Source organism: Camelus bactrianus, chromosome 6, assembly GCF_048773025.1.
Source record: "Camelus bactrianus isolate YW-2024 breed Bactrian camel chromosome 6, ASM4877302v1, whole genome shotgun sequence".
NCBI classification, from domain to species: Eukaryota; Metazoa; Chordata; class Mammalia; order Artiodactyla; family Camelidae; genus Camelus; species Camelus bactrianus.
Window position 1 is genome coordinate 65451703 of NC_133544.1, and position 16600 is coordinate 65468302.

General features: G+C 34.0%; 2 protein-coding genes across 2 annotated transcripts; both read left to right on the plus strand.

Moving 5' to 3' along the window:
- The first annotated feature begins 323 nt into the window (after positions 1-323).
- Positions 324-2803, plus strand: LOC105080159 (olfactory receptor 4K13-like). Its single transcript, XM_010969082.2, is given in 2 exon segments — positions 324-1592; positions 1594-2803. Coding segments are annotated over 2 exon segments (957 nt in total). The 5' UTR covers positions 324-1496; the 3' UTR covers positions 2455-2803.
- A 10650-nt stretch (positions 2804-13453) lies between these two features.
- LOC105079477 (olfactory receptor 4L1-like) lies at positions 13454-14365 on the plus strand. Its single transcript, XM_010968260.2, has one exon. It carries the CDS (start codon positions 13454-13456, stop codon positions 14363-14365), a length of 912 nt encoding a protein of 303 aa, XP_010966562.2.
- The last annotated feature ends 2235 nt before the right edge of the window (positions 14366-16600 follow it).

Sequence of the window (16600 nt, forward strand, 5' to 3'; positions counted from 1 at the left end):
GAAAAAGTCTTTCACATGAAAATAGATATGTACATATATATTAATTATACCTTTTTATAATAGCAATTCATTAGCAAAAATAAAATTTGTATTTGCAGAATATTATGACCAGATATCACTTATTCATTTCTTAAAAGTCACACATAAATTAGCAAGATGATAAGTGAACCTTACCTCCGCTGGTATTTTTTATTTTATTTAAAATTTGTGAAGTAAAATGATAAAAATACAAGCATTTGCTAATTCTGAATAACAGTACAGAGATCTTTATTATATTATTTTTGCATTTCTCTCAACTTTTTTTTTAATGGAGGTACTGGGGATTGAACACAAGACCTTGGGCATGCTAAGCATGCTCTCTACCACTGAGCAATACTACCCCCTTGCAGTTTTCTGAATTCTTAAAAGGTTTCAAAGCATTTTTATACTAATTATATTTTCCTAATAATGAGGTCTTCAGTCAGATATAAACTTTTGTGTTTTTTCCCTTTTTTGTTGGTTTTTTTTTTTCAGGTATCACTTAAAAAATTTCAAAATTTCTGGTTAGCATTATTCATGTTTAAATGGATATCATTCTACATAGGTCTGCTTACCCATCTAGAACAATAAGGATATGTTCCCTGTAGAGCCCCCTTTGCTTATCAGGGATCTATAATTATAATATCCTTATAAAAGTTAGGAATGTTTAACAAATCTGTTTTGACATTCAGTCACTTACAGAAATAGGTTGTCAGGCAGTGGGGAGCCAGCAGCAAGCATCCAATTTGGCTATTTTTGAGCACTATACCTCCAGACCTACTAAATTTATAGGCTCAGAGGAAAGTCAGGGCCCACAGAAGACAAATATTTGGACCCTTCTTCCACCTCAGGAAAAAACTGTGAGAAGTCCTCTCAGTTTGGCCAACCATAGATTCATGTGTCATGAAGACTCATAATGATTATTTCTGCTCATCTGACTTTCAGTAGGAACTGCAGAACTGACTCCCAGATTGTCAATGCTCTATATTCCATCTACTCAATTTCATTTTTCTTGAACCCGCTTCTAAATAGAGAAGCATTTGGCCATTCTTTCTCTTACATGACCCTTACTATTATGCAGTGTAGAAAGAGATTTCAAGACGGAAGTGTCCTGTGTTTTTGTCCATGGAGGACAATAATCTATTTCTAAACTTCTACAAAGTTGGCAAGGAACTTTCATACTCTCTCACAACTGAGATAATCACTTTTCTCAAGATTAATCCAGATATGAGTTCCGCATAGACAGCTTCAATTTTCTTCAAATATCTTGGTTTATGGCAGATATTCCTTATAATCTCTGCTGAGAACTTATGTCTGTCCTTTTTAAAAACATTTTTGAATTCAATGTTGTTCAATACTTTTGATTCTTTTGCACATTTCAGTGAGCTTTATGAAGCGAAGTTAAATGAATATGTATTATATCTTTCAACTTTTAACTAACAGACTTTAATCTATTTTGATTTTGTTTTAGGTAACATATGCCAACAGCCAAACAAATGGAAAAACAAAATCACTCCACAGTGTCTGAGTTTATTTTGCTGGGACTCACAGAATTTCATCAGTTACGGATTTTCTTTTTTTTTCTTTTTTTCCATTATCTACATAGCCATTTTAGTAGGTAACCTCATTATTATTTTAGTAGTGAAACTGGACCCTCAATTACACTCTCCTATGTACTTCCTACTGGCCAACCTCTCCTTGATTGATATGTCCCTAGCTTCTTTTGCTACTCCTAAAATGATCTGTGACTTAATTAGTGAATATAAGGCCATTTCCTATGAAGGGTACATGGCCCAGATGTTTTTCCTTCACCTTTTAGGTGGAAATGAAATGATGTTGCTTGTAGTCATGGCAATTGATAGATTAATTGCCATACGCAAACCTCTCCATTACAAAAATATTATGAGCCATCGTGCTTGCATTGGACTTGCACTTTTTTCCTGGACAACTGGTTTTGTGCACATTATTACCCAAATGGTTTTCACAGTGACTTTACCATTCTGTGGTCCCAATGTTGTGGACAGTTTTTTTTGTGATCTGCCTCGGGTGATCAAACTTGCCTGCACTGACACTTACACCTTGGAGCTATTAGTCATTGCACTCAGTGGACTACTCTCTTTTTTCTGTTTCACCTTTCTGTTCATCTCCTATAGCATCATCCTGATTACTGTCTGGCATCGCTCATTCAGTGAGCCTTCCAAGGCCATGTCCACTCTTTCAGCTCACATTACTGTGGTGGTACTATTCTTTGGACCTTGCCTCTTTATCTATATATGGCCATTCAGCCGTGTCTCTGTAGATAAGATCCTCTCTGTGTTTTATACAATTTTTACTCCTCTTTTAAATCCAATCATCTACTCATTTAGGAATAACGACATGAAGAAAGCAATAATAAAAATAAAGACCAAGCATATGAGTTTCAGATCAACCTTTTAACTGAAATATTACATTCACCAAAGGCATCACCATTGTTGCTGCCATCATAATCATCTAAAGACACTGAGGTATATGATTTTGTACTAAATATGAGTCATATTTTGGGAAATGATAATCCTTCCCTACACAAGTATATATGCAATGAAACATTCTGAATTGTGCATCCAAGTAGAAACCATTCTAATATAGTATCATTCATGTTGTAATTTTAAATTTCTCTATAAACAAAATTAGACTCTAAAATACCATTTATTGAGTTCTAGCCATGTATGTTGTGCTTTGCATGCATTTTGTCTTAACTTCACAACTATGAAAATAGAGAATACCATTTACACATTATCAGTAGAAAACTGAGCATTACCAAATTTAACAAACTAGCTACATAAACTGTAAATACTAGATTTAGAATCAGATCCTACTTCTAATTACAAAATCTATGTTTTTATAACTAAAAATATTTTATCTAAATTTTAATAGCATTCATAAATTTTTGTTTCCTTCCCCTCCTTTACATGTCATAGTTTCCAATAAATAAATCTTTCCAACAAAAGGATTAAAAAAAATTTTCACTGACCTTAAAGTAAAAAGTCACCAGCCATTTCAGTCTACTTATGCCTCTGATTCAATGGAAAATAGTTTATTAAACCAGCTAAGAAGATTGATCCCAATGATCAAGGTGTACTTGGACTGCTGTTACAAAACAGGGTAGGAAAAATCATGATGTTTGAAAGCCAAGTGATTCTCTGTGGTGCCTCACAGTATTTGCATATCAAGTAGTAAAAGTATGAAAATTGCATAACATAGGAAAAATTAAAATTTGGTTCACTCTACCAAGTAAAGAATCACCATCATTGGAGATCTTGGATGAAGATGAAAGAAGTATGCAATTAATAGTGAAAAAAAAAAAAAAGACAGCCACAAATATTCCAGTAGTTTACCATTAGTAAAATTATGATTATAGAAACTAAGAATAGGAATGGGAGAAAATATTTGCAAATGAAGCCGACAAAGGCTTGATCTCCAGAATATATAAGCAGCTCATATGACTCAGTAAGAAAAAAATAAACAACCTAATCCAAAAATGGGCAGAAGACCTACACAAGCAATTCTCCAAGGAAGACATACAAATGATCAAAAGGCACATGAAAAAATGCTCAGTATCACTAATTATCAGAGAAATGCAAATCAAAACTACAATGAGATATCACCTCACACCAGTCAGAATGGCCATTATTCAAATATCCACAAATGACAGATGCTGGAGAGCCTGTGGAGAAAAGGGAACCCTCCTACACTGCTGGTGGGAATGCAGTTTGGTGCAGCCACTGTGGAAAACAGTGTGGAGATTCCTCAAAAGACTAGGAATAGACTTACCGTATGACCCAGGAATCCCACTCCTAGGCTTATATCCAGAAGGAACTCTACTTCAGGATGATACCTACACCTCAATGTTCATAGCAGCACTATTTACAATAGCCAAAACATGGAAACAGCCTAAATGTCCATCAACAGGTGACTGGATAAAGAAGAAGTGGTATATTTATACAATGGAGTACTACTCAGCCATAAAAACTGACAACATAACGCCATTTGCAACAACATGGATGCTCCTGGAGAGTGTCATTATAAGTGAAGTAAGCCAGAAAGAGAAAGGAAAATACCATATGAGATCGCTCATATGTGGAATCTAAAAAACAAAAACAAAAACAACAACAACGACGACAACAAAAACAAAGCATAAATACAAAACAGAAATAGACTCATAGACATAGAATACAAAACTTGTGGTTGCCAAGGGGGTGGACAGTGGGAAGGGATAGGCGGGATTTCAAAATTGTAGAATAGATAAACAAGATTATACTGTATAGCACAGGGAAATATACACAAAATGTTATGGTAGCTCACAGAGAAAAAAATGTGACAATGAATATATATATGTTCACATATAACTGAAAAACTGTGCTGAACACTGGAATTTGAAACAACATTGTAAAATGATTATAAATCAATAAAAAATGTTTAAAAAAATGAAACTAAGAATATTTCCTTCCTCAAGTGTTTGTTATTATAATTGTGTAAATATCATATTTGTTGATAGATTTAAAAATTCTTTTTTCTTTTACTTTTCCTTATCAAGGAGATATTGGTGGTTAACTTTACAATTTATTCTCTAGGTTATGGAATATGCATGTGGGATTACACCTAAATTAGGAGAGATGCCAGTACCACACTGAGATGGCTATAGCAACCCATGAGAATTTTTTTTGGTTGAAAATTAAACATTTTTGTTAATATACTGAAATAACTGGGGTCACTGATACCTCTCTCTTCCAGTGTTGATGTTCTTGTTATTATTTGCTTGGTTGTTCCTTTAGTGACTTGGCTGAACTAACTCTGAACTCTGTGAAGTTTATTTCCCCTGCAGTATGTAGTCTCTGATGGCCCTGTCCAGATTTTTTTCCTTGATTTTAATCTTCCAGTCTGGCTACCCCTGAGACATCACAAGCCACTTATTGGTCAGTGGTTTTGCTTATATCTCCCTGGCCAGTTAGAATTTTATCCTTTATTACTAGATGTGCATGCATGTGGCTTGGAGGCTGCTCTCATAATTCAAGGAGTTTACATTTTTGCCCCACATTTAGTCAGAGACTAATAGCTGGATGCTCCTTCTCCAATCATTTTTGGGAGGTGCACAGACAGGGGTTTCCACATTGTCTTCCAGACTATGAGAAATTCGTGTGATTTTTATTTTTAAGTTTGGCTTCCTAGGCGTTGTCCTTGGTTCTGTATAGCTTATTTTTCAGACTATTTAATTAGTGACTGCACTTAAGCTTCTTGAGTCAGTGAGGCTTCCACTCTTTATAAACAGATCTGCATGTGGCTTAGAGAATCTCTTCAATTCTGTCCCATGCTTTTGTCTGGTTTCTCCTAAGTGGGTGCAGCCAGTGTATGCCATCACTTCCCTTATCCCCAGGGTTGGCTGTGATCCCAGTAGAATTTTTCTTGTTTGTCTCTGCTTTGTTTCTCTATCTTAAACTTCTTCTTGCTGTGCATTTGTTTTGTTGATACCAGTATCACAGTGCTATGAGTGCCTTGTTTATTGCTCTCTACAAGAGTACCATTATTTTTGACATTGTCTCTATACACAGAATGCTCCAAGCTCTGTTCTGAATAAAGGCAGGCCACTCAGGTGGAACTGTGGAGTTCTTCATACTCATGGTATGCCAGTTGTTCTGGGTGGAACCTGTGTGCCACTGCACAGGAGCTGGGGACAAGGACAGCAGCCACATCTCCCGAAATTATCTCCCTGCTCTATGAATGGGCATTAGGGGTAGGAGCAGCAAGCCTAGTCATCTCAGCTTGCCCCTTCTGGCATGAACTCCACTCTTCAAGTAAGCTGGAGGATAGAGGTACTGAGGGGAGCCCTAGTATTCTCAACTTGCTGTGTCTGGAGTAGAATTTTTAAATTATTATTGTTGTGGTAAGAACACTTAACATGAGAACCATCCTCTTGACAAAATTGTAAGTGTGCCCTAGAGTACTATAATATATACATATGTAACTGAATAATATATATATATATATATATATATATATATATATATATATATATATATATATATATATATATATATATATATAAAATAACTGAAATTATATCCCCATTGAAAAGCAACCCCCCATTTCCTCCCCCACCCAGTCCCTGGCAACCACCATCCTACTTTTTGCATCCATAAGTTTGACTGCTTTAAATTTCTCATATAAGTGGAATCTCTGCCCTGTAAGTAGGAGTTGGGTGGGGAAAAATAGCTTCCATCCTCTCCTTGGTGTCTATCCGGAATAGAGCTTTTTATCCTCCCAGGGTGAATCCTGAAACCACAACCCTAGACTGGAAGCTCTGAGGAATGCGAGTCCCTATCTTCTTGACCACAACTTTCTGAAGCAGAAGACTGAGAATAGAGCAGAGTAGGCTTCCATAAGTGCTGGTGGGGAAGGGCGAGGAGAATTGGTGGTGGGGCTTAAATGCCAGACTCACTCATCTTAACAATATTTAGTAGATTTCTTAAATCATGTTTCTCTATTTTCTGTATGCCCTAGGTCAATTTTCAGAGACCCCAATTACTGTTCTTCATGAGTTTCTCTAGTTAAATGTTTCTTTTGTTGGAGAGAGGGTCCACCAGTCTCCACAGTCTTCCATTCCAGAAGTCCCTACTTCATTCGATTCTGATGCAGAAAATCTACAGACAATATTTTTGGACCTCACCACTCCATACATACTGTCATCAATCATGCACACTTTGTTACCAGATCCTCACAGTGCTACTTGATAATTTAATCATACCCTCTTCTCTATTACTCTCCATGCTCAGACTTTCATCATTTCTTACCTAGATTATTAAACTAATACTTTACAGTGCTATTACTATTACCTTGTGAAGCTCAGTTCTCTTGATATTCTGTTTTACCATTTCAACAGCTCCCCATTAACTACAGAATATATTCCACATTGCTTTGATTGATACTGAAGACCTTTCAAAGTTCTTATTCTAATCTAACTTATGTCCTCATCAAAAACTCTCCCTTTCCCTTTACCAATCTATCATATATTTCAAACATATTAGCTATTTTCTGCTCATTTAATAGGTCAGAATATTCTGTTTCCATATCTTCCTGTATATAATTTTCTCTGCCTAGATTTTTCTTCTTGCTTCTCTTAGCAGCAAAGTCGTACCTATCATTAAAGGCACAGTTGCCTCTTTTGGGAAATTTGGGCTCTTTTATGAGAAATTTGCAAGCTATGTAAAACAAAGTTTGCATTTACTGCATACCTGTATCAACACATTTAGCACTGGATTATTTGGGTCAATTTCTAATAATAAGATTCCTTGAGGACAGGTTCCTGACATACAGTATGAGCCCTGGAAAGGTTTGAGCTTTGTTGAATTCAGTATCTATTTCAAGAATTCATTTTAGCCACTTGAGAACTTGTTGTAAATAAAGTTTATTTCTTGGAGCAATACCTACACTGTAAGAACTTATGCTGCCGGAAAACAAATTTGAAGTTAGAACACATAAATTTTGTCCCACAATATTTCCCTTGGAGAAAGTCAAAGGACAGTATATTCCACACTAAAGAGCTGAAGGATATTAGAGAAAGGAAGGAAATTCATTCAATAAATCAACCAAAAATAAGATATTAAAGTACAGGTAGAAGTGTATACTAAACACAATCTCTGTAGCAAGGAATATGCAGTAAAGTGAATATAAACTGAGAGTACTAAACATCTGAGGAGAGGGAAGACATATATCAGGAATCACAGAATTTTACCCTGGCCAGTGACTTAGGGTGCATATTTAATCAAGAAATAAGGCTATTAATGTGAGTAGTACAGAACCTGGAGGAATATTGGGTCGGAATTCATATATGAACAAAAAGAGAAGACTGAATTAAAAAATCATTTTAAAAGTTATTTAAACCCATTGTCCCAAGGAGAGTAAATACATCTTAAGCTGGCAGAAATCAATTAATCAGGTATAAAAAAAATGAGAACATCTATTTATGTGTCTTTTAATTTTAAAAGATAAATTACCTTTACTAATATTTACTCCACAGGTTATTTTAAGGTATTCTAAATTCTGTATGTTACCTGGTCATGCTACATAGGGCATTAAAAACTTCTGAAGAAAATTTGAGTTAACCAAAGACAAAGGGGTTGAAAGCACGCCTCTTTACAGTCATTTGCTTTGAACAAATTATTAGTCAATAAATAATTATCACTCTAATAATAGCTTAGGTGTGCCAAAGTAAGGGGGAGGGGTTACTTAAAGATTATATTATCTTATTTTAGCTGAATTCATCCCCCGCAACTTCATTAGGGGCTTTAAAAATATTTCTGAAAGTAAACCTTGGATTGAAGATCATTCTAATTTTCAAAACTCATGTAAACTATTATAAAATGGCAGAACTGACAATGGTACCCATAATATAAACTCTTTATCAGTTAAATCACAAAGTAAAAGAACAATGAACTATCAGAACCAACAATAAACTGGCTAAAAAATTCTAAGTTATTAAGAAACATTATTTTACAATATGGAATTGCTTCCATAATTATTAACAATGAACTTGAACATCTATACCATATCTTGATATATTAGCTAGTGATTAGGATTAGTAAAGTATTAAAAATAAACATAAAATATGAAATAAATCTGTATCATTTTCTTGGCAATATTAATAGTCACATGATAACCAATGGAAGGATCTAAATTGTCATCTAAATGTTGTAAAAAGTGTTTTTGAATTTTCTTACTAACAGCAAAAGGACAAAAGACACATTCAACTGAGAAAATAATTGTGTTTTCTGCCAGTCTGTAAAAATGGCTAACATGAATGATATGACAATAAATAAAATGCATTCTTTATCAGCAAACACTATCAAAAAGTACACAGAAACCACTTCTAAAGACCTGTAATCAAGTGATGGAGTAAGTTATGTGTTATGAGAAAGAGTTATGCCTTATATAAAAGTATGAATTAATTTTAACATTTGTATATAAATAATTCTCATAAATCGTAATAAGTATCATAATAAAAGCAAAGTCTATGACAAAAATCTCCACTAAGCCATGAGTTAAGTAGTGAATTTGACTGGAATTAAATAAGGACTTGTAGGTAAGTGGCAGACATATCAACCAATTTGAAAGTTACTCATGACATCTTTTGTTGGCAAGTTACTGAAACAGATATTGAAGCCTGTGATGCAAAGTACACCAGGATCAATATGATTAACTTTGTAAAAGTAACACCTTGTAAAACAAGTTTATTCCAATATTTTATAATAAAACCATTTTGCCATATAAATATTCTCTGAAACTCTCATGTAAGGTACCTAAATCAAAGAAATAATTGTGAGTATTTTAGTGAACATAAAACAGTCAGTTGTAACATTAATGTATATCAAATTATAAATAATTTAATATGATTTATTCTAACTTTATCTTTAACAATTTCTACTTCTAACACATTAATGTGTACACAGTATGTGCTTTAGGAATAAATTACAACATGCATAGACCATTTTTTAGGAATGTTATGCACAGAAAATTTTGGAGATTACACATCTGAAAAATGACTGCAAAGTTGTGAAGAAAACAGCTGGGGACTAACATGAGGGAACGGAAAAGTCTATCAAATCAAAGATGCCTACACTTACCGTATCACAACCACCCAACCAACATTCTCATGCATTTTTAATCATTCCCATGCTCAAGGAGAGCAACAGCATATTACAGGATCTGAAATTAAGTGGGCACATCTCTGGTGGTCATGCTAGGGCAGCAGAGTCGGTGTTTTAACAACTCCCAGTGAAATTTGGATTCCCAGCGCTCCAACAAATCTCTCTCCAAAGCGGTTCACATCTTTATAAAAGAGGCAGAAAATCGTATCCAGAACCAGATGAAGAGTATCACAGACAATGAAAAGTATGTTTCTAATTTTGAATAGCTACTTGAACATGTTGTTTCTCATTCTGTGCCATTAGAGCAGGTAAGTGAAGATATCATAGAGAGTTATTCATTGGAAGGCTAGTATACTGAAGACAGTATTTAATTAATTCTGGGTTGTTTGTAAGGAAAAGTCTCTGTCTTTTGAGACATGAAATCACATACTTATTTGACAATGAGCTATAACCAACAATTTCCATGAAAATTTAAAAGGTATATTCTCTCAAATTGATATTGCAGAGTAAAATTGGGCAGTAGTTGGTAAGTGATTAGGAATGACGAACAAAATTAGAGAAAGTAAATCCTGAGCATCCTGATAACTCATAATATCATTGAAAATAATGGAAAAGCTAGAAACTTGCATTTTTTTGATAGAATAGGGATACTTTTCTTTTAATCAAGTTTCAGGTGTAGCTAGAATATGTAAATAAGTATATCATAATGGCAGTTGGAAAAGAAGCTAGCAAGGGAGAATTAATGATCAGAAATATTTAGAAACTCTCCATATAAATCTTACAATTAGACCGTACACACAAATGAGATCTTAAATTGGGAGAAGTCTTACAGGATGTTCATATTCAAGAGAATGAAGGAAAATGTGAAAAGTTCAGGAAACTCCTTATGAGTATTTGAAATAGTAAGAAAAATATCAAAAAAGAAAACTAATAAAAGCAGAGAAGAGCACATTTCCAAATACATAAGTAAATCAGATTATAAATTCAAATAGAGGACTTTAATAAAGTTTAAAACTAGATTGTATTGGATTGTAGCATATTATTGATTATCTCTTGGTGAAATAAATTTGAGTACAAGCAGCTGGATAGTACTAGAAACTTAAAAAACTGTATTTAAAAACACTAAATTAATATATTAAAGATAATTTTAGCTCCAGAATAAAAGTTAAGATGTATAATGCTGTGCAACTATAAGCTACGCACAATCTTATTTTAAATCATTTTCACCACTACATAAAGAAAACTTGTGCCCATTTGCAATCAGTCACCAGCTGAAGAGACAACTAATATACTTTCTGTTTCTACAGACTTGAGTTTCCTAGACATTTCATATAAACAAAATTATACGGCATGTGGTCCTTTGTGTCAGGCTTCTTTTACTTAGCTTTTTTTTTTTTTTTTGGTTCCATCTATATTTTAGCGTAAGTATGTGTAATTTTAGAGAAACATGAAATTCATCAAGATTAAAATTATGTTTATTCTATTAAAATGCCTATAATGAAGAAGGAAGAGAATATTTACTTGAATCAATTATGCTTATATTAAGTACTATATGTATTATATACACATGGGCAAGATCAGAAATATATATATACAACAATTTACTAACCAGGTAATGGCTAATTCCTTTCCTAATAGACATTCATATGGAAAAGTCTCGGGATTATATTAGACTTACATAAATGACTCAGATTCAACATATGCCCTCTCAGTGCTCATTCTGTGCCTAGCAAGGAGCTTATACCTGCACCATCTCACCTAATATTCATGACATAGCCTTGGGTGGTTCTGCCTCTAAGACTTGGGAAGATTTAATTAATTATGTAGATCTTGACTTTTCATTTACTAAACAGGATGTGAAGAATAAATGATTACAAAATTCCACCCTAGTTCTAATATATTATTATTCTATCTTCAAAATCCTCCAAAGCCCATCATAAATTGACTACAGGTAATTATAGTGAAATGTGCAATTGATTATTCAAGAGGAAGAAAACTTTCTTCACTAATAGGATTGTCTCTACTATAATTTATTCCTTTTCATTTCCCTTGCCTTTGTACTCTCATAATATAAGAACAGGTATATTAAGTGCAGAATCAAGTAACTATTTTGAGAAAGCATGCTTAGAAAGGAAGAAGAGGAATAAGAGAACAAACGCTGGAAAAACCAACAGCATAAATGAACGCTAGCATTCCCTCTGAAATAAAATAAAAGGCCAAAATAAACCTTTTAAATCAAGTTCTGCTTAACTGAATCAAATTCATATTCAAGATTTTCTGTTTTTAATTATATCATGGATCATAAAATTCCATAACAAAGGCACTGGTTCCCAAATTAAAGCTGGCATATTCATTGTATTAATTATCAAGCCTTGTCCTTTCTCTAAAGTGCATGTAGTTATTTCAATTACTGTCACCAAAGTCTCACTGACAACCTTCCTGCTCACTCACATGATAATCATGTAAGATACCCCTTCACAGAAGGCGTGGTGTGGAGCTATCCTCTGTTTGCTCCTCCAGGTCCACAGTCCACTTTTCAGCATCTATTCTACACTCCTAGAGGTTGACCTACAGGAACTACATCATTTCATTTTTATTTTCCCTAATTGGTAGGTATTATCCATTTCTGAAAAATATCTAAGGTAGGACAGTAATTGAGGGAATTAAGGTTGAGTAATGGTGATGATATACCATGCTTCCTAGTCACTGCTCTTCATTCTTTTCTTCTTGTAAATCCTCACACATTCCCTAAGCCTTGTCCTTTTAGTTTACTGATCATAAGAATTCTTTTTACTTTAAATGTTTTGAAGATAAGGACAACAAAGCTTGAAGCTGTATCTCGAAAGTGACACTTGGAAGTGGTTTCCATTCTTTAAAAATTCTTACCACATTTTTCATATCTCATGGGCTAAAGTAAATATTTTCTTGCTTTTATTGTTTGATAATTAATCTCTCCAGATGGTAAACTCCCTAGATGGAATTTATTCATTTGTATAAGGAAAAAAATATGCAGTTAATTACATAGAGGGATTCCAACATAATTGTTGAATCATATCTGCTGTGTTCCATATGAATGGAACAAACAAATTTAATTGATACTTAAAAAATTTACCATAAATACATGTTCTTTTACTTTTGGAGGCAATATGATATATTGCTATAAGCCCACATGTTGGTGTCAGACTGACTGGAATTGAATACCAATTTTGTTCCTTGTTAGCTGTGTAATATTGGATGAGTCATTCACTACATCTATGCTATGGTTTCTTCATATGCGAAATTAGAGTAATTATAAAACTTCATAGCATTGCTATGAGCATTAAGTGTGTTAATGTATATGAAACTCTTAAAACACTGCTTAGCACATAGGAATCATGAGATTGTTATTGATTATTTTTGACCCCTCTAGATCCTACAAATGGTGTTTAAAAAGTTAAGTAAAGAGAATTTAGTCAGATACTTTACAATCAAAGCAAAATCTAAATGTTTGAATCAACTCACTGCACTCTTTACTTCTAAACCACCCACCGCATACATACATTTACACACAACACACAAGCTCTTCACTGTGAACAATGGTAATGCAAGAATTTGAGAAAACAGCTTCAAGAAGGTCTGAGATTTAAGAATACATGCTCTCATATCACCAACTATTATTCATCAAATAGAAATCAGAAGACATCAGTACTAATTGTGGCTTTTTTTAAAAAATCTCTTCCATATATAGAAAACTTCTAGAACCTTTCTGAGTGGAGGAAATGGATCTGAGTAATGGATCTGTGGTGACTGAGTTTATTCTACTAGGGTTTTCTGCACCATGGGAACTTCAGATCGTCTTCTTTGTGACATTCTGCTTGATCTACGGGGCTACCGTGTTGGGAAACATCCTCATTATGGTCACAGTGGCATGCAGTTCCTCCCTTCACTTTCCCATGTACTTCCTCCTTGGAAACCTCTCTGTTTTGGACCTGTGTCTCTCCACGGTCACCACACCCAAGATGATCAGAGACTTGCTCGCTGAACACAAGACCATCTCCATATGGGGCTGCATGGCCCAGATGTTCTTCATGCACTTCTTTGGAGGTGCTGAGATGACTCTTTTGATAGCCATGGCTTTTGACAGGTATGTAGCCATATGTAAACCCCTGCACTACAGGACAATCATGAGCCACAGGGTGCTGGGAGGGTTTGTTGTGCTTTCATGGACAATTGGCTTTATACACACCATGAGTCAGATGGTATTAACAGTGAACTTGCCTTTCTGTGGCCCCCACATCATTGACAATATATTTTGTGACCTTCCCCTTGTGATTAAGCTTGCCTGTGTGGAAACATATACTCTGGAATTATTTGTCATTGCGGACAGTGGACTGCTCTCACTTATCTGTTTCCTCCTCCTGCTTGTCTCCTACACCGTCATCCTGGTCACTGTGCAACAAAGATCATCTGGAGGGCTCTCCAAGGCTCTGTCCACACTGTCTGCCCACATCACTGTGGTCACTCTGTTCTTTGGGCCATGCATCTTTATCTATGCCTGGCCATTCAGTAGTTTTGCAGGTAATAAAATCCTTGCTGTATTTTACACTGTTATCACACCCTTACTGAATCCTATTATTTACACCCTGAGAAATCAGAAAATGCAAAAAGCCATGAGAAAATTACAATGTTAACATGTTAGCTCTGCATAGAACTTCTAGAATTTAGGACTATATAATTAATACTCTTTCAAATACTGTCCTAACAGAATTTGAATGGATTATATGTAATGTATGGTTGCACTGTCTTATTTTAGAATCATTATCAGGGCAGAAAATACAATAAAATATTTAAAGTCACATATAATGCTTTTATAACACATAATGAAATTTAGTGATTTACAGTAAAACAGACATATAAAATTATTAAATATTTTTATGATAGACAGTCAATATATATCAGTGAAGAAATAAAGATTAAAATATATGGTAAATTCTGTTAGAGATAATTTTGATACAGATTGTTAATGAAAGTCATAAATTTATACTCTCTTAAATGAGGACCCCTGAACAAATAACCTTTCAAAGAATGTAAACAACAAAGGGAAAAATATGATCTTTTCTCTTAAACCAATGATACAAAAAATAAAAAAAAATTATTGTATTTCACAGTATCACATCTATAAGATGCCAGAGTGAATATAAGATACTAAAAGGGAAAAACAATAGAAGGACAATTTCAATAGAACTGCAAAGAGCAGCCTTGAAACCAAAGGCTGCAACAAGCATCATATATATACATAGTTGACTTTCAAACTTGAATACATAAAAGTAGAAGAACACTCTTTGATTTTATGTAATATATCATGTAACTTTTTATTTCAAGTGCTTCACATAAAACTACAGGTCAATTTGCCTTTGGTAGGCTCATAATTTTTATTGCAATTATAAGCAAAGTCTTATTTGCTTGCGAGTGTTGAGGAGAGGGGAAGTTCATGCTAAATTGGGAATCCCGCACTTACTGATGATTAATCCTAAGTATTCTTTTCCAGTCCAAGGCCAACATTTCTTATTTGTTCTAGGAATCATTTCATAATTAATACTAAACCACCACATAAATTTTTTCCTACATTCAATGCATTCTCCAGAACCATCCAGAGTGATGTCATTAAAGTGCAACTCTCAGTTTCTTTGTAGCACATTTGATAGCCAGTTTCTTTAAAATGTATGGCAAACTAACTTCATGTTTAGAAGTTCACATGTTGAAATACCTTACAGCATATTGTTGATCAGAATGTTCATAACATAATTATTAGTGAAATAATTTTATACTATACCTATAATTGTTCCATACAAATTATGAGTATTTCTCTTAAATAAAACTTCATAAGTGATGCAGCATCTAAAAAAAAAACTAAACTTGACTACAACTAACTCATAGCATTAGGACTTAGGTTCACATCCTTAATTGTCCTTCAAAACCCTACAAAATATGTTCTGCCTCCAGAATTTTGTTCCAATCTACTCCTTTTCATAAAGTTAGAGCCACATTTGCTTTCTTTACAGTTCTCCAAAGCATCAGGCATCTTCTTAATTTAGCACTATTTCCAAGCTGTTCCCTTCACTAGGAATAATATTCCTTCATCTCTCTACCCAGCTAACTCCCCCTGTGAGTATAAGACCCAGATAAAATATTTCATTTTAGAGCATCTTCCCTTTATGTACTCGGTCAGTTTAAATTTCATTATTTTACTCTTTTACAACATTCTGCAATTTCCAATCTTTGCATAAATTATGGTAATGATTACTTGTTTAATTATAGGTTAATGTCAGCGTTGTCTTTAGGCTGTAAGTTCCATATATCCCAGTATCTAGTGCACACGTTGGCACACAGCAGTTCATACATAATTACTGGATGAATAAGCAAAAGATAAAATAAGTACATTCTAGCAGAATGTTATTCAATTTGAACTACAAGTAAAGAACACATGCCCCTCCACTGTGAGATGTTATCTGTTAAAAAGATGAGAGTACACATATGCTCACATACTTCCATAATCAAATCACAGGTGTTAGAGCTCTGTAATTAAATCAAAATAAACTGGAATACAGAAAGATATTGAGGCAAAGGGAAGAGAAAAAAATTAAATAAGTTCAGAATATTTGCTATAAGAAATTGTATTTAGCTCTATTTCTACATAGTAAACCAAAAAAATCTCAGCTTCACATTATAGCACACTGAATATTGAAGGAATCCTAACCATTTATAAGGTAAAATATATCTCCAGTGGTGGGTGGGATTATACTCCAGTTGATAAAACATGCTGTCAGTATATCACACTCAAGGTTGGGTTATAAAACATATAAAATTGTTAAAGACATTTAAAATATTTTAAATTCAATTAAAGATGTTAAAGGAAAGTAAAAAAG

Coding starts and splice junctions, on each gene's coding strand:
- LOC105079477 (XM_010968260.2), top strand. CDS start 13,454: ATGGATCTGAGTAATGGATCTGTGGTGACTGAGTTTATTCTACTAGGG.